This window comes from Mastomys coucha, unplaced genomic scaffold, assembly GCF_008632895.1.
Source record: "Mastomys coucha isolate ucsf_1 unplaced genomic scaffold, UCSF_Mcou_1 pScaffold5, whole genome shotgun sequence".
In the NCBI taxonomy this organism is placed as follows: Eukaryota; Metazoa; Chordata; class Mammalia; order Rodentia; family Muridae; genus Mastomys; species Mastomys coucha.
The window spans coordinates 24,204,731-24,222,435 of NW_022196911.1; the positions used below are offsets into that span (position 1 = coordinate 24,204,731).

The 17,705-nt window shown below is 50.1% G+C and overlaps 1 protein-coding gene, 1 long non-coding RNA gene and 1 other non-coding gene across 12 annotated transcripts in view; 2 read left to right on the plus strand and 1 right to left on the minus strand.

Annotated features, from left to right (window-relative positions):
- The window catches only part of Traf7 (TNF receptor associated factor 7), a 19,397-nt gene extending 2,695 nt beyond the window's left edge, over nt 1–16,702 (minus strand). The window contains exons 1-9 of one of the 9 annotated variants that reach the window (XM_031351139.1): nt 16,563–16,702; nt 7,810–7,925; nt 7,481–7,538; nt 5,121–5,215; nt 2,598–2,714; nt 2,011–2,103; nt 1,765–1,798; nt 923–1,235; nt 5–409 (exon numbers count right to left, since the gene is read on the minus strand). In XM_031351139.1, coding sequence (XP_031206999.1) covers nt 5–409; nt 923–1,235; nt 1,765–1,798; nt 2,011–2,103; nt 2,598–2,714; nt 5,121–5,215; nt 7,481–7,538; nt 7,810–7,887 — 1,193 coding nt within the window. In that variant the 5' untranslated portion in view covers nt 7,888–7,925; nt 16,563–16,702. Of the gene's footprint in view, nt 1–4; nt 410–916; nt 1,236–1,764; nt 1,799–2,010; nt 2,104–2,597; nt 2,752–5,120; nt 5,216–7,480; nt 7,615–7,805; nt 7,926–16,562 lie in introns of those variants that run through there. The other 8 variants (XM_031351138.1, XM_031351137.1, XM_031351140.1 and 5 more) reach the window with 8 other exon arrangements.
- On the plus strand, nt 10,316–17,540 carry LOC116076984. 2 transcript variants are annotated; one of them, XR_004113148.1, is made up of 3 exons: nt 10,316–10,548; nt 15,260–17,230; nt 17,437–17,540. It is a non-coding gene; the product is annotated as an uncharacterized LOC116076984 (long non-coding RNA). The 2 variants fall into 2 exon arrangements; XR_004113149.1 differs by lacking the exon at nt 10,316–10,548 and adding an exon at nt 10,640–10,690.
- LOC116079409 lies at nt 17,270–17,347 on the plus strand. The gene has a single exon (XR_004113962.1). It is a non-coding gene; the product is annotated as a small nucleolar RNA SNORD60 (small nucleolar RNA).
- Nucleotides 17,541–17,705: the final 165 nt, after the last annotated feature.

Here is a 17,705-nt window from a genome sequence, read left to right on the forward strand (position 1 = left end):
ACACCAGACAGGGCCCTGGTGTCCCACAAAGGTCCCTTTGCACTTGAAGATCTGCTGAGGGTCATAGGATCCGAGGATACCCATGTTCAGGCGTGCATTGATGTGAGACAGCTCATCATTCAACATGGATGCATCCCTCCGGAATTCCATGAGGTCCTCACTGAGCTTGCTCTGGTTCTCATCCAGGACGTCAAACTTAAGCTCAAGGCTCTTCTCCAGTTGGTCAATCTTCTCTGAGAGTTTGCCCAGCATGGACCGCAGGAAGGCAATCTCCTGGTCCTTTTGGGCCAGCGCCACATGCATCTCGTGGAAGCGGTCATCGGTCTGCTGCAGGAACTCCTTCAGGCCCTCGAAGCGGCATGTTTCTAAGTGTGTCTCATAGGTGTCCTGATTCCCAATAAATGTGCACCTGGGGGAACAGCACAGCTGCCCACCTGCCTGACTGGCAGGACTGACCCCTTAAGCATCCCTGACCCCATTAAATCTCTCTAGAGTCATCATGGTCATGTCCATTACCCCCCCATCAGCAACCTTCCTGACCTCCAGTACCCAGCAATCAGGACATGGCACCAGTGAACTCTTATACCTCCAGAATGCTTCAAGGATCCCTCCTTCCCTAAGAATAAAATGTCTGCCCATCACCAGCCTCCCTGCTCCGAACAGCTGGGTAGGATCCTGCTTCCCCTCCACACCCATTCCAGCCATTTGTTCAAATCTATGCCCCTTTCCCCACCTTCCCTGCTACCCCACTTCCAACCTGTTCAGCCCTCTCTGTGTTCTCCTGGGCACCTGGATATGGGCTGTGATGGCAGCTACCGGTGTGGTTTCTGGCTCTGGAGCATGTCCCAGGCATCAGCTCCCAGAAGCCCTCAGCCTAGGAACACAGACCCACCAACCCCCGCCCCCACCCACTCACCCGTACTTAGAGTGGGGACACTTGATGTGCTCGCATTCTTTCAGGTGGGCCTCGAGATTCATCTTGAGAAGGGGTGGGCAGCTGGGGTTGTTGGGGCAGCGCACAGGCCTGTAGTCACAACTACTCTCGTGGTCCTTCCGGGCACTAAGCTTGATGGTGAAGGGGCAGCCTCTTGGGTCCACCTCAAAGGCACCGGGCTTCCCAGTGCCTGCTGCATGGCAGCCATGCCGACAGTGTATGAAAAGCTCTCCAATCTGCTCAGCTACTGCAATGTTGTTCACCACCACTGTCAGCTTGGCATTGTCCACAGGACACTTCTCTGGGAGAGGAGGACATGTTGAGCCTACCACCTACCCAGCCACCTCTCTCCCTGGCAGCTTTGCCCAGTGGGAAGCCATGTCCCGAGAAGGGACATGCAATGGCGCCACAGGTGGAGAGAAGCCCACCGGGTGCCTTGCCTACTCTTTCAACTGCCCCAAGGTGCTGGTGCAGGAAGAGCTGCACAGCAGACCTCCCAGAGGGCACAAGGACAGCCAGCTGGGTGTGGAGAAGCAGGGACGGCCAGGGACAACAGCATCTGTTGGAGCCCAAGCCCTCACTCTGGGACCTGGCCCATGGCCACCACGGCCACCACGGCCAAGGCTCTGATTCTTAAGACACCAGGAATTAGGGGTCTGCTTTGCTGTTTAGGTCCTCTGCCAGGCTTGAGCCTTGCAACACTTTTCAAGCCCTGGGAGAGGCCACACATGCCTGGCTAAGAAACCAGTGGCCTCTGCTGGCTGCCTGGGAAATAGCAGGGTGGAATTACCCACCAATCTCACAGATCTGGATGGGAGGCACACACCTACCTGACTTCAAGGCGCATCGTCTGCAGAAGGTGTGCTGTGGGGACAAAAAGTGGACTTGGGGACAGCTGCAACTGTCTTCCCTCCAGTCAAGGTCAGTGGTCGCCCAGAGCTCATACCGTCCCACACCACTGCAGAGCTCTCGCTGGACAGCCAGCTTAGGAGGATGAGCAAGGGCTAAGGTCCTAGGAAGTCACAGGGAAGGGGGAGAGGAGGCGCTCAGGGGAGTCTGCATGCCTATGACCTTACCCCACATGTAGTGATCACAGGGTCCTTGAACACACTGCAGCAGAGCTGGCAACACAGTTTTACTGAGGGCTGCTCGGCGAAGACCAATGGCTCCTAGACAGAGTAGAGCAAAATCGTCAGGACGTGGGCCAGGAGTGCCGCTGTGGTGCTTCAGGATCAGACCTTCAGTAACATGAACTACCCACGCCACCACATGTCCACCCTGCCCAGGGCTGTCCACCGGCACTGTTGACTAGAGAGAGCCATGAGAGGACCAAGGAGCTAAAGCAAGGGGTGTGGTTCAGGGGCAGGCTGTAAGCAGTGAGAAACCGCACAAACAGCATCTGCACAGTCTCAGACAGCCTTACTGGCCTCTCCTCCTGGCTTACAGACTAGCAAAGCAACCTATCTGCCCCACCTACCCACAAGTCATCTCCAGGCAGCCCCCCACATGAGTCGGAGATTTCAACATGGACTAGAGGCCCTAATCGGGTCTGACCTACCTCCAATGTGAGCTTTGTTGGTGCAGTCTGAGGGTAAAAGTGCCCCATGCCACCACAGCAGTGACAACCCTGGAAGATGACTCCTGCCAAGCCTACCATACCTACCGGTTCCTCCTCCTCCTCAGGCAGCGAGAATGTGGAGCGCAGGGACATGCTGGACTCGGAGTGTAGGGAGCGGACAGAGATGGCCGAGTCAGAGCGGCGAGGAGTGTTGATAGGGGGCTGCACAGATGGAGGCAGCCTATCAGGGGGTTGAGCCCTGTGGAGGCAGGGGTGCCCCTAAGCCACCCCACTTCCAGCAAGCCCACCAGGCTGTGGATTGTGTGTGGGAGGCTGGTATGGCCTCAATCCAGCTGCCTTTGGTGGCCAGCCCTGGCCTTTGGTACTGGGCTGCCCGTTCTTGTCTGCCAACTTTCTTTGTGTAAATGGAGAGATTTCCTGCTATTCAATTTTACAGGACATGCTCGGGCTTCTTCCTGCTTCCCGTGAGGGAATGTGGGCTGCAGAGAGGCTGCATCTACCAGCCAATCCTGGGGCAGCTAAGACCACAGATTACTGAACAGAAAAGTGTAGAAGCCTGGTCAAGGAGAGGTGCCCATGGGCTGAGCTGCTTTTGCGTCCAAGAGACACTCGACCCAGCCAGAGAGGTTCACTGTAATAACAGGAATGTTTTTACCAGAGGCTGACCTAGCCTCCTGGGACCTAAAGGGAGCAACCTTTGATGAGGTCGTAGGGGAGAGAAGCACAGTATTCAAGAGTACTGCTGTCATAGTTCTCCCATGCAGGACCCAATGCCTAGGCCCATCTGCCTCTCCCGAGCCTGTGCCCAGAACAGGGAAGGGGACCATGGGATAGGGACATAGCCTATCCCAGTTCTGGGTATCCCTAAACAGGAGACAGAGACTGGGTACATACTTCACTCACCAGGGTAGTGCTCATCTCTCCTTATGATGTTCCAAGTTACATCTTACATGGGATTGTCATGTAAGACCCAGAGGGTAAAGTTAAAGGAAGTGGGTCAAACATCCCCACAGGCAGCAATGGCAGGCAGAAGCCAATACAGAGCTGCACTCTCCTTTCTGCCTACTGGCTGGCGCAGCTCTCAGGCTCCCACCTCAAGCACAGCACTTGAGGCCAGTCAGTGGGGTGGGGTGGGCACAGCTGCCCAATGTCCCACAGCAAACAGAAGATTCTAGGACATGTCTAAAGTTACTGTAACCTGTCAGAATCACATTGAATCCACTTCCAAGGCCTAGGCTGCAATCAGGAGCTGTGTGGAGACTGAAAAGTGAAGCTGTGGGGCGTGGGGACCACATATCTGATCCATTCTTAGGCCCAGGGCAGCGCCTGGCCCGTAATATGCCTACTCAGCATTTATCTTCCTACTGAAAGGGAAAAAGGGGCTGGAGAGATGGCTCAGAGGTTAAGAGCACTGACTGCTCTTCCAAAGGTCCCGAGTTCAAATCCCAGCAACCACATGGTGACTCACAACTACCTGTAATGAGATCTGATGTCCTTTTCTGGTGTGTCTAAAGACAGTTACAGTGTATTATGCCGGAGCAAGCGGGGCTGGAGTTCAATTCCCAGCAGCCACATGATGGCTCACAGCTACAGTGTACTCATACACATTAAATAAATAAATAAATCTATTAAAAAAAAAAAAAGGGAAAAAAGAGGTTGGGCCTGCTGGCACATTCCTTTAATCCCAACTCTCCAGAGACAGAGAAAGACAGATCTCTGTGAATTCAAGGACAGCCTGGTTTATATGGTGAGTTCCAGGATAATGAGGACTACATAAAGATCCTGACTCAAACAAATAAAAACAACAACAACAACAAAAAAAAACCACACACACAAAAAGCAAAAAGACAAGGGAAGGGGGCTAGAGAGATGGCTCAGCAGTTAAGAGCACTGACTGCTCTTCCAGAGGTCCTGAGTTCAAATCCCAGCAACCACATGGTGGCTCATAACCATCTGTAATGAGATCTGATGCCCCTCTTCTGGTGTGTCTGAAGACAGCGTCAGTATACTCACATACAATAAATAAAACTTTAAAAAGAAAAAAAAAGCCAGGCGGTGGTGGCGCACGCCTTTAATCCCAGCACTTGGGAGGCAGAGGCAGGTGGATTTCTGAGTTCGAGGCCAGCCTGGTCTACAGAGTGAGTTCCAGGACAGCCAGGGCTACACAGAGAAACCATGTCTCAAAAATACAAAAAATAAAAAACAAAAAACGAAAAACAAAAAAAAAAGAAAAAAAGAAAGAAAAAAAAAGAAGCCTGGTTCCTCTGCCCTTGAGCAAGGACTTTGGTCCTGAGAGTCATCCTCTGTCCCACTGGCAGACTCACCCGAGTGCACCTTTTGTGGCTTCCACCTCACTTAAGATAGAGCCCAAACTGCCTGACACTGGCCTTCAGGGCCACACCCTAAAGCACAGCCTCACAAACTGGCACCACTCAGCCACAGGAGCCTCTGCATAGGTTCAGGAGTGCAACAAGTGCTCAGACGTCAAGGGGCCTCACCAGCCCAACTCTCTGCTCTCCCGCCACTCCTCCTGGACCTGGGCCTCCTGGAGGAGGGCCTGGTAGGAAGTTGGGAATTACACTAGGCTCCTGCATCGTGGAGACCTACCATGCCGTCCTCCTCATCCCGTGGCGAATAGGCAAGGGTGCTAGAAGAGGAAGGTGTCCTCCGATGCTGTTTGTATGTGCTGGTCCCATCAGCTGCTGAAAATAGAGGGGAAGGGCTAAGTGACATGGCCGTCAGTAGAGGAAGAGGCTGAAGTGATGGAGACAGCTGGCAGTGCCTTTGTCTATGAACCCTTCAGATTGTCTCTGGCTCTCAGCCTCCCTGTACTAGCCTGGGACATGGTTATCCAGGATTGTCTTCCAAGGTAAAACCAGTGCCAGCAGTATGCCCCTGGCTCATCAGACTGGACCTGTAGACGAGAATGGACTGCAGCTGCCCTACCCTGCTTACCAACAGAAGACTTAAATGTATTTCCTTCCTTTGGTGTAGAGAACCCGGGTCTTGGCTCATGCCGATCCCCAGCCTTTGTTTTTTTTTTTTTTTTTTTAATTTTATATGTATGAGTGTTTTACCTGCATGTATGTCTGTGCACCACTTATGTCCCTGATACCCATGGAAGCTAGAAAACAGCATCGGATCTCCTAGAATTGCAGTTAAAGATTGCTATGAAATACCATGTGGGAATTGAACTTCGGTCCTCTGGAAGAAAAGCCAGTGCTTTTAACCACTGAGATTCAGTTCTTGTTGAATTTGGCTTTTTGAGACCTGGAACTCAGAGATCGACCTCTCTCTGCTTCCCAAAGGGCTGGGATTAATGTAGGGAAACAGAATCTCCCTATATTGCTCAGGGTTACCTCAAACACACTACTTTCCTGCCTCTACCTCCCAATTGCTAGGATTATAGGCAAGCACCACCAAACCCAACTAAGACCTCTCTCTCAGAGCCCCCATAAGGTTCTATTCTTCAGCCCAACAAGGGGCCCTCTATGCCTAGCTGGGCACAGAATCAACCCCAAATAGTACATGAGTGGCCTGGCATCTTTCTAGGGTGGGTCACTTGGGGGCTTCCCTTTGATCTTTAAAGTAATTCTGCCAGGTTGAACTTCTAGAAGAGGAAACTGTGACACAGAGACTGAAGGACCTCAGCTAATTCATGGCTAGTCTAGGTCCTCCTTAGTCCTCCCTAGTCTCCTTAGTCCTCCCTAGCAGGACCAGAATCAGAAGCTGTGGCTAGAATTTTGGTCTCCCTCCTCTTGCCTGTAGAATGCCCTGCCCAGCCTAGGCCAGAAAGCAGAGGTTCCCCAAAAATGAAAGGTCAAGGGTCCATGTGGGAACCAGAAAACCATCTCATAGACCCTTTAAGGCTACAGCACTAGGGACAGGCTATAACCAGCACAGGTTAGAACAGATTCAGATGTCATAGCAACTAGAACCCTAAAGACCTCCACTCAAGATTAGGAATATGCCAGGCAGTGGTGGCGCATGCCTTTAATCCCAGCACTTGGGAGGCAGAGGCACTTGGATTTCTGAGTTCGAGGCCAGCCTGGTCTACAGAGTTCCAGGACAGCCAGGGCTATACAGAAAAACCCTGTCTCGAAAAACCAAAAAAAAAAAAAAAAAAAAAAAAAAAAAAAAAAAAAAAAAAGATTAGGAATATGACTGCCTATCCTGTGACTAGGCCTCAGTTTCTCCATCTGTAACAAGAAGGGCCAGATGAGGCAAGGACTGGTACATTGCTGCCTAGTTGCCAGAAACCAGGGTAAAGCAGACCACATGCCATTTTGACTCTGGAACCCTCAACAAGGTGACAGACATTGTGTTGTCTCTGAAGGTATATGAATTGTTAAGCAATGGCCTTCCGGGTACAGGTGTGGGAAAAGAGGCCCTTTCAGAGCCTTCTCAGGTCATCCAGGAATAAAAGACACTGCTGTGCACCTGGTGGCCCCGTGCCTTCAGCCATGGGAAGGCAATTAAAAAACCAATTAGTAGCTGGTGCACTCCTGCAGTGGAGTGAGCACTGAAAAGCAGAACAGTATGTCCCAGAACCCTGGCCCCTCCCTAGCCTTCAATATGGATGCTGCACCGCGGTCCCACCCTATGCTATGATCTTGTGAAGCACAATGTCTGATGACACCCGATCCCACCTGAGAAAAGATGCTGTGCCACTCACACCCTTGGACACTAGAAGCCATGGCTGGGCTGAGGCGGGGGTCACTATAATAAGATAGAGATATAACTAGTGGTGCCAGGAAGGTCAAGACTGCCCCCCCAGAGGGGGTGGGCAAGTTTTTGGGAAGAAGAGAGGGCACTAATAATAATGGTGAGGCACAGGAACAGGACTGCCTAACTCTTGTCTAGCTGGAGACTGAGACACAGGAAGAAACAGAAAGGAGCCAGGAGACCACCCTACCAGGAAGTGTCCCTAGATCCCAGTAGAGTAGATTCTTCCTGGTCAGGCTCACCTTTGGTGATGGTGGTGACGGTCGAAAAGGTCGGCCCAAAGGTCGTTTCCATCCTGGTCTAAGACAATGAAAAAGGCTTCATGCAATATCCACAGGGTCACACATGCTGACATGCTGACCTGCTGGTGGCCCACCTGCGTACATGTGCAGGGACACACCATCAATAGGCACAGGCTATCCTGAGGGACCCTCCAAGGAGGAAGAGGACTGGCTGTAGCTCTGTCCTCAGTGGCAAGTTATGTGTATACATATACATATATGTATACACACACACACACACAGGATGCTGGGCCTGGGGTGTGGTATGCAAAGGGCAGGCCCTCACCTACCCCACTGCTGTCTGAGGAGGGAAGGTTGGCAGGGCCCCCAGAGAAGAGGTTGTAGCGGGCACTCTTGGCTGAGCTCATGCTCTAGAGAGGCATCCAGGTTCCTTGGGCAGTGTCCCCTATGGGAAGAACACAATTGAGGGGGTTTAGAGGTGGCATCCTGGGTTCCTGCAAGTTAGCAAAGCTTCCCCACCTGGTAGACTTCTGGCCAGTCCATCTCAGAGAAAGTCTTAACTTCTTCCTGCCTCTAATGCCACATTAGTAGATCCACAGTGGGCAAGGGCCTTCCTGCCACCCTATCAGGTGGCAAAGGCTCCAGGTACAGTTGATTTTGAGTGGTACCATCCCTTCAGGCCTGAACCTGTTGAGGAAGCCAACTAACTCTATCCCTGAAATGAAAAATCCCATCAGTGTTGGCTAATCCTCTGATCTTGATCATAGCTGGTCACTACAAGCCCTACTTCTTGGCAGGTCAAATGTCCCTATGACTAAGTCTCATTTTCTACCTATCCATTAGACTGGGCCTAAGGTGTAGCACACACACCAAGACTTAGTCATATGGGAACCCACCAGAGAACATGTGTTCTCTGCCATCGCACAGGCTATCAGGACCCAGCCGGGACCACAAAGAACCGATGGGCAGTCACTTGCTCCTGTCTCCCAGATCTGGTCATACAGGGCAGGTCACAGGAAAAAGATAAACCCTAGAACTGAACCGATGGAGATCACCCATAATAACTGTGCCATGCAGGAGCTAGGGTAGCAGGGGGATAATGGCAGCATACAAGGGCCAGTGTCCCTGTTCAGCCCAGAAGAGAGGGTCAGGAGAAAGGGTAGGCATGTGGCATCTACATGGAAGGGAAGATTAAAAGAGACCCAGTTAGTAGGTCATACTCAGGACGGGTCCAGGACAACACCCACTCTGTGACATGACAGCTGTAGATGTGTAGGGATATAGCATTGTCAGAAGGCATCCGCTAAGGAAGGCCTTAGTCTCAGGATTCCGCAAGGGCAGTGCTAGGTCACCATTGTTCAACAAATAAGCAACATGGGGTTTTCAGGCTCATGGATTAAGTGGAGCTTCTGAAACCACCTTCTAGGGAGCCATGGCACTGGAGTACCCATTCCACAGGCCAGGACCACACCACATGGTAGCCTGGTGTGTGCCAAGGCCCTCGAGGACAGAGAAGGGACAGGAAGAGAGAGAGCTCCAGAAGGGTCAAGGTGGATCAGGTGCTAAGGCCAGGCCCCAGATCACGGTGGGACGGTTTCTATCCCAAGACCCTAAGAATGGCGGGTGTGCCACGTTCTCTATTAGGCCCTCCTGGCACTGTCTCTTCCACACAAACACTGGAAGGCCACAAAGTGTGTCCTGATTTTCTCAGACTTGTTTAGCTCCAACCACAGGGCTTTGAGGAAGGACTGGCTCCCACCCTGTCTGCAACCCTGCTAACCCTTGGTCCTTTCCTTTTACTCCGCAGGCCTCACCTACCTCTTCAGCTATCCCCTGCAATTGCAACCCCCCACCCCACTTCACGAACCAGGGTAGTTCCTGCCTCTGTGATTGGCATGGTCAGGAACTTGCCACCTGTCACTCTAAACACCCTCAAGTACAGGTAAGTGGAACTCTTTAAAGGCAGGCAAAAGCCTACCTCTTCCTGACCTTAGCCTCATGACACTGAGCTGCCACAACAGTTGCCAATGTGAGCCAGAGAATCTCTGGTATTACGCACTTCCTCCCTTCCATTACACCAGCCTCAATACCACCAGACACCGGAAGGCTCAACTATGACTCTAGGGCTTGGCTCTGTGTGCTTTAGACTGGACTCTGTAGGGAAAGACAAGTGCAGAGGAGACATTGTGACTGTGCCTGAGGGTCACCCTGCACTCTTCTGCCCCTCTCCCCCAGCAGTCCCCATCCTGAGGAGGAAGGTTCTTGACAGCCTATCAGGGTCTTGTTCGTCAAAGAAGCGAACAAGGATGAATGGATGAATCGCTAGGTAGCCTCGTGAGAGTGAGAGTGATTGTGACCCTCTTCCTTGCAGGGAGCTCTTGGGCTTTAAACAAAGCTTGCTTGTTGAACAGTGGTGCCCTCCTAGTGCGACACCTATTGTTCCGTCCAAGGGACGTTCAGCCAGCCTAAAACTGGGGGTTTCATTCAGGGCTTGCTCTATAAGTGTGAAAGGTTTAACCCTTTGGATGAACCTGGGAAGTGGGCTCACAGGGTGGTATTAAGAGTCAGACAGCAGGCAGTGGTGGCGCATGCCTTTGATCCCAGCACTTGGGAGGCAGAGACAGGCAGATTTCTGAGTTCGAGGCCAGCCTGGTCTACAGAGTGAGTTTCAGGACAGCCAGGGCTACACAGAGAAACCCTATCTCAAAAAAACCAAAAAAAAAAAAAAAAAAAAAAAAAAAAAAAAAAAAAAAAAAAAAAAAAAAAGAGTCATAGACAGACCTACATTCTATAGAGTTGTTTCCTAGCACCTGTTACTCTGGCCTGAGAGCCCAGGAACACAGTGCCTGGTTAGGCCTTGCTCTATTATAAGAAAAAGTACACATGACAACAAAAATCAGCAGCCAGCCTATAGAGCCAGTATAGGGGACCAGAACCAGCCTGAGAGGAAGCACAGAGCCAAATGAACTGGAAAAGCGGGAAGCAGATTCCCAATTCACATGGGCTCAGCCCTCTTCAGGGAGCCAAGATGGACTAGCCAGAGCTCCAACTTGTGCAAAATCCACAAGGTAGGGCTGGCAAGATGGCTCAGCGGATAAGAGCACTGACTGCTTTTTCAAAGGTCCTAAGTTCAAATCCCAGCAACCACATGGTAGCTCACAACTACCCATAATGAGATCTGACGCCCTCTTCTGGTGCGTCTGAAGACAGGTACAGTGTACTTATGTATAAGAATAAATAAATCTTTGGGCTGGAGTAAGCAGGGACTGAGCAAGCGGGGCCGATTGGAGTAAGCAGAGGTCCTAAATTCAATTCCTAACAACCACACGAAGGCTCACAACCATCTGTACAGTTATAGTGCAGTCATATATATAAAATAAATAAGTCTTTAAAAAAACACCTCACGCCGGGCAGTGGTGGCGCACACCTTTAATCCCAGCACTTGGGAGGCAGAGGCAGGCGGATTTCTGAGTTCGAGGCCAGCCAGGTCTCTACAGAGTAAGTTCCAGGACAGCAGGGATACGCAGAGAAACCCTGTCTTGAAAAAAAAAAAAAAAACACCTCACAAGGTAGGCCCTCACCCTCAACAGGATTGAGTAGCACACTGAAGGTCAGGTCTTCAGGGCCTAAGCTTTACAATAACAGGATTCAGCAGCTGGTGGGGGCAGGCCCCAGACAGCAGGGAAAATATCACACAAGCCAAACCCAGCAGCTGAGCATCTCTGGCAGAAAGCTGCTCACCTCAGTGGGAACTCCTTTGGGGTTATGTGTCCTGGAAGCTGATCTCTCCTATCCTCTAATTCCCAGGGTAGAGGGACAGCTTTCCACAAAGACGGCAACCCATTCTCAAGCTAGAAGAGAGCTACGGGCAGTGAGCTAAGCCAGGATTTGCCATATAGCCCTCTTCCCTCTCCCAAGTCCAAGACTACCTGCTTATCTGTGAAGCCCAGAACATATAAGCCCCTAAGAAACAGGATTCTTTCACATTTTTTTTCTTTTATGGTTTTTCAAGACAGGGTTTCTCTGTGTAGTCCTGGCTGTCCTGGAACTCACTCTGTAGACCAGGCTGGCCTTGAGCTCAGAGATCTACCTGTCTCTACCTCCCGAGTGCTGGGATTAAATACATGCGCTCCCACTGCCCAGCCTAAAAATGCCTTTAAGACAGTCTCACTATACCTCAAGCTGGTTTCATGCTAATGATCTTCCTGCTTCAATGTCCACAGGCTGGGAAGGCAGGCATAAAGCACTGCAGCTGGCGACCAAATATTACTTCTCATTTTACTTTTTTCCTTTTTCAGCTTCTTTTCCCACTTACTTTTCTCTGTGTGTGCATCAGTATATATATGTACCACAGTCCCTACCACAAGTGTGTATTGGTCAGAAAGCAAACTGTAGAAGTAGGTTCTCTCCTTCCATGCAGGTTGCCATGCTTGGCAACAAGCACACTTACACACTGATCTATCCCACAACAAGATGACACTTATTTACCTATTTATTTACTTAGAGCGCGCGCACGTGTGTGTGTCGTGTGTGTGTGTGTGTGTGTGTGTGTGTGTGTGTACGCACATGTGCACATATATGCTATGATGCTATGGCACACATGTGGGAGTTTGTTCTCTTCCTCAAGTCATATGGGTACCAGGGACTGACCTCAAATCTCAGGTTATCAGGCTTGAGGGCAAGTGCCCTTATATGCTGAGCCATTTCCCCAGACAAAGACATCTTTTTTTAGATTTATTTTTATTATTTTATGTATACAAGTGTTCTGCCTTCATGTGTGTCTGGTATTTTAGAAGATGCTACACCTCTATGTAGGAGCTGGGAGTCAATCCCACTTTTCCAATGAGTGCTCTTATCCACTGAGCCAACTCTCCAGTTCTCCCAAGATTTATCTTAAAAAGAAGAAAAAAAAAAAGGTGCATATGTGTGTGTGTGTGTTAGTGTGCATGTGTGCTGGTACCTACAGAAACCAGAAGGAGAGCTGGATCTCCTAGAGTCAGAGTTTTAAGTGGTTGTGAGCTACATAATGTGAACACTAGGAACTCAAATTCAGACTGTTGCTAAAGCAGGAAGTGCTCTCTTAACCAATCCCTTGACAGTCTTTTTCTTTTTAAGATTTATTTATCTAATTTTATGTGTGTCACTGTTTTTGCCTACATGTATGTATGTGCACCATAAACACACAGTACTCACACAGAGGCCAAAAGAGAGCACTGGATCCCGTGAGCTAGAGTTATAAACAGCTGTGAGCTGCCATGTAGGTGTTGAGAACTGACCTGGGTCCTCTGTAAGAGCACGTACTCTTTGTTTCTGCTTTTTTTTTTTTTGGTTTTTGGGTTTTTTTGGTTGTTTTTGTTGTTGTTGTTGTTTTTCGAGACATGGTTTCTCTGTGTAGCCCTGGCTGTCCTGGAACTCACTCTGAAGACCAGGCTGGCCTCGAACTCAGAAATCTGCCTGCCTCTGCCTCCCAAGTGCTGGGATTAAAGGCATGAACCATGTACTCTTAAACACTGAGCTATCTCTCCAGTCCCAAGATTTGGTCTTTTTAAAGACAAAAAGTTTGAGAACCTGAGGCGGGATTGCTCTAAGGCCAACCTGGGATATACAGTGATACTCTGTCTTGGAGGACAGACAGACAGACAGACAGACAGACAGACAGACAGACAGACACACACACACACACACACACACACACACACACACACACCATTCACGGAGGAGGGCACTACCTATCTTGGCTGTCACCAGTAGACATGCAGCTCAAGGCTTCAGCCTGAACTGTGGGTGGCCAACAGGCTGGACTCCAGCCAGAGCACCCTCTGGTCATACTTGCCAGAGTTCCAAGCATATCTCCTAGTACGAGGAAGCCAGTGCAGGGGCCTGAAGAATATCCAGCCCCTACCACAGCTCCCCCGGGGCTCAAAACCAGATCTGGCTGCCAAATCCTATAGAAACAAACTTGGTTGCCATAACAAAGCTACATGCATTTCCCCTGGCCGTTCCCTTGAATGTCCTCTTAAGCACATCTTTTCCATCCCAAGCAGGCAGGGTATTACAGCCAAGGTCTCCAGAGTGCCTTTGCTCACCTCAGACTTTAAGATCTCCCAGAATCTCTAAAAACCCTGGGCAGAAAGAACCCTGTTTGCCTGCCTCCTTCCCTCCCAGCTCGGCCTCTATCCTCAGTTTTCCTACTGTCTACATCCACAATCCCAACTGGTCAGCGGGGGTCCCTTAACTTGCTTCTCCTTCCCAGTGTTCTGCTCCCTCCTTACGCCCCATATCCAGCCTCTGTACCTTGCCTGCCCAGGCTGAACCCCGAACCCCTTCGGAGTTCAGTGACCGTCAATCCCCCTGCTGCCAGTGGCCCTAGCATCAGCTCACTAGCATTCATTTGCCATGACTGTGGTATAGGAATCGGGCTTTCTTTGTCTAGAAGAGCAGAGGGGAAGAGAGTAGCCAGATCTGAGTAGACAGGAAGAGCACTCTGAGATATATGTCATCCCACTCCAGTGCCCTGCCGTCTCAAACAAGTCCAACTGGTGTCAAACTTGTGGTAGCAGGTCCAGAGAGCTACTTCTCAAGTGGCTTTGACCCCTTTGTGTATGCTTCGTCCCACACCACAGAAGCTTTGGGAAATCACTAAAGTCCAGGGCCAGACAGAATATAGAGCAGAGACCTATCCAGCCCCATCCCACACAACAGGCATCTCCCTTGGATCTCTTGGGACTGGATGGCCTGATTTCTTGGCTTCTATACTGTGCCCCTCTTCTGCTTGGGACTTCCAAGAAGCATCAAGCCCTACATCATCAGCGCAGCCTGAATAGTCTGTTTTCTTTAAGTCATATTACTCTTCCCTAGGACTGGCATTCAGGGGATACTAAGAGTATCTGTTGAAGGATGGGCGTTTCTCCCTAACAGGCCAGTCAGAGATCTGATAGAGTGTTGGGTGCCCACTTGATGGTAAGACCAGATTTAAGGGTACCCTGTCCTTAGCAAGATACAACCAGCTGACAGTTCTTAAAAGCAGGCACAGGCTGGCACTTCACACATATGGCACTTATGGCAGAGTAATTATGACCATGGGCTCTAGACTCAGACAGACCTAGGTGCAAATTCTACTTTGACCATTCAAGAGAGGAATAACTGAATAAGTTGCTTGACCTTGAAGGAGACTGTATTTCTCACTATAAAGCATTGAAAAATAATTCCAAGTTTAAAAGGAGCTATCAGAGATAACTAAGGTAATGGATACAGCAATAGCAATGGCTCTGAGAGACTGGAGTGGCTGCTGAAAAAGGCCAAACGTTGGCCCACAGTCTAGTTTGTGGGCACACAAACTTTGTTCCTTCTGCCACTCCATTGCTATCAGTAAACTAGGAGCCCCACTGTACCCTCAAGTTAGTCCCTTCTGAGTTGAGCCAGGAAGCCCATCACAGAGACTAAACTGCCTACACGTTCTGGCCAGATTCAAGAGAGGAATAACTGGATAAGTTGCTTGAACTTGAAGGAGACTCACTATAAAACATTTTACTGGATCCAAGTCTGAAAGAAGCTATCAGAGAGAGCTTCAGCTGCACCTTCTTCCTATTTTCCACACCAGGCATTGCTTCATCCAAGATGTATACCCTCTGGGTGCTTAGAATAGGGATACCCCCAAAGACTGTTCAATCTGACCCCTGAGGAACTAGAAGCCAGCCGGGGGGAAGGGTTTCTATTTGTTTCTATTGTGTAAGCCTCAGATCACAACTAAACACCCTGATCTTTCCCGTTCATTTCCAGAAAGACTCTGATGTACAGCTACAAGAACTTACATCAAGGAACTTCTCGGATTTGGGCAATACTCTTGGCCACTCCTTCCTAGTCTGTGGTCACCTTAGTCAGGCTGTACATAGTCGTTCTCATTTCCTGAAGAGACAGCTGCAAATAGATTTAGGACCTCAGGGTACAGGGTCTTGAGTTTCCACAGAGAAACATGAATGTATGGAGTATCTTCAGGAGTGTCTTTATGACTGAAGCAACGCCTGCCACAAAGACCCTCAGGAAAAGTATCTGGAACATGGAGAGGTCCAAAGAAGACTGATGAGCAAGGCCAACAGTCTACAAAGGAATGAGCCTGTGTGTGCAGGGGGAGAGGCAGAAAGGGGAGGGGAAAAGAGACTGAAGTGGCAGATATCGCTAGACCTCAGCCTCATCCCATCATGTTGGCCTGCCTCCAAAGAATCTAGGGACAACTGGCCTCTAGTGAGGCTTAGAAGACGCTGATCCAGCTTCCTCACTATCTCACTTGAATCATAAATCATTACACATACCAGACTTTGCCCTGATCTGCCTCTTAACCTCACCCATCACTTGTTAGTGCTTGCTGGCTTGCTTCAAGCCCTTTCTCACAGGGCCTCTATCCCTCTGACTCCCTCTGTCTGTAAAGCTCTTCCCTCAATGTCTCAAGACTGACTGCTTCTCCATCAGGTCTTTGGCTAACTGTAGGGCTCCCTACCAAAGATTTAAGAACGCCCAACACTATCCGTGTTCAGTTTTTTCCCCCGTAATACTTATCACAGTTAACTTTTTGTCAGTCTCGAGCTCCTCTTAGAGTAACAATACTGCAGGTGAGTTGCCAAAAGGAGACATTTACCAAAGTCTTGAGACATTTTTGTCGTAACAAAACAGGGCTGTGGGTATTACTACCATTCAGGGAACAAACCCAGAAATGCTGCTAAACTGCGTACAATGCATAGGACCCTAGAGGCAGAATGATCTGTCTCAAAACCGCGTACCAGATGAGCTTATCAGTTTGGAATCCAGTTCTCCGCCGACTCTCCAGAGCCTAGGATACTGCTTGCCACAGGCAGCGCTCAAAAAACGTAGGAGTGCAGAGAGAACGAAATAGAGAGCGAAGGGAAGGAGTGACAGACGGATCTACTGAGAGTCAGGAGGACTTACAGAGGCTGAGACCCCAGCTGTCTCAGTCCCGCCCCCCAGACTAGGCCCACGACCGCTCGCGACGCTCCCGTAACCAGCTCGCGCCCCACCACACTCCCCAGAAGAAGGAGCCCCAGGTCCGGTGCTCCGCGCGCTCACTCACCCGCCCGAAGCCGCCTGGGAGCAGCGGCTACACCCTCCGGCATCATCTTGCCCCTCTCGGCCCGCGGCCGGGAAAGGTACAGGATACAGGAGCCGGAAGTCCTGGGGCGCTGTGCATGTCGGAACTTGTAGTTCACGGAATTCAGGAACTCTGGGGGCTGCTTCACGCTTTGCGCTTCCTAAACTACGACTTCCGGCGACCTCTACACTGAAGGACCAGATTGGTGGCTTCAGAATCACTCTATATTTCAGGTCGGAATTTGATTGGCTAACTGGGCTCGTCACTCATGGACTCAAATGGCTCTACAACCGGGAGGATATTCGCGCTACCCAAGATACCGCCTCCAAAACAAAATCCACGATACAATTGGTGGAAGCTGCAGGATAGCTTGTGGAGCATATCAGCAGTGGAAGAAGGCGGGCACTTCCTCAGAGATGGCCCAATCACATAAGGGGCAGTTCTATAAACGCTTGAGCCCCGAGAGCAGGCGTTCTTTCCGGGAGAGAGTGTACGCACTTTCTGTCGCCCTTGTTTTGTAAGGAACGCTTTCTGAGTAGTGGCCGCCGAATGGAATTCTCAACTGCGTGTTCAAGTTCCTCTATAGCTGAAGGGCTTTCGTCCTAAGGATTTATCCCTTTCCCATTTATCTTCTTACTCCCGTTTTGCAGGTAAGAACGAGTTGAGCCTGGCTTCCCTTTGCAACCCGAAGCCTGTGATGAATTAACTTCTGACACCTCGTATGAAAACTGCAGGTGCAGTCTGATTACATTACAAGACTGAGGCTTGGGTGCAACGTCATTGATTGGATGGGTTTTGAATGAAAAGTTAAAGTGAAGATTTATGTCTATGTTGTTTGATTTTTTTTTTTTTTCAGAGCTTGTTGAATCAGCTGCATCTAGAGACCCAACGAGTGTTGGCTGGTAAGCTGGGCATCTGTGTATCTGAGTTTTTTAGCAATAAAGCGAAAGTGTAACCTTGCTGTGGTTCCAGACGTCATTATTTCGTGTGCTGTTAGCAGCACAATGCCGTAGAGGCCTTGGTTTGTCTTCACGCGGGTCTGCAAAGAGGTTCGACTAAGACCTTCGGTTTGTATCATTTCTAGTCTAGGGTGAGCCAGTACTACTTCAGGAATAGGTTGGGGCA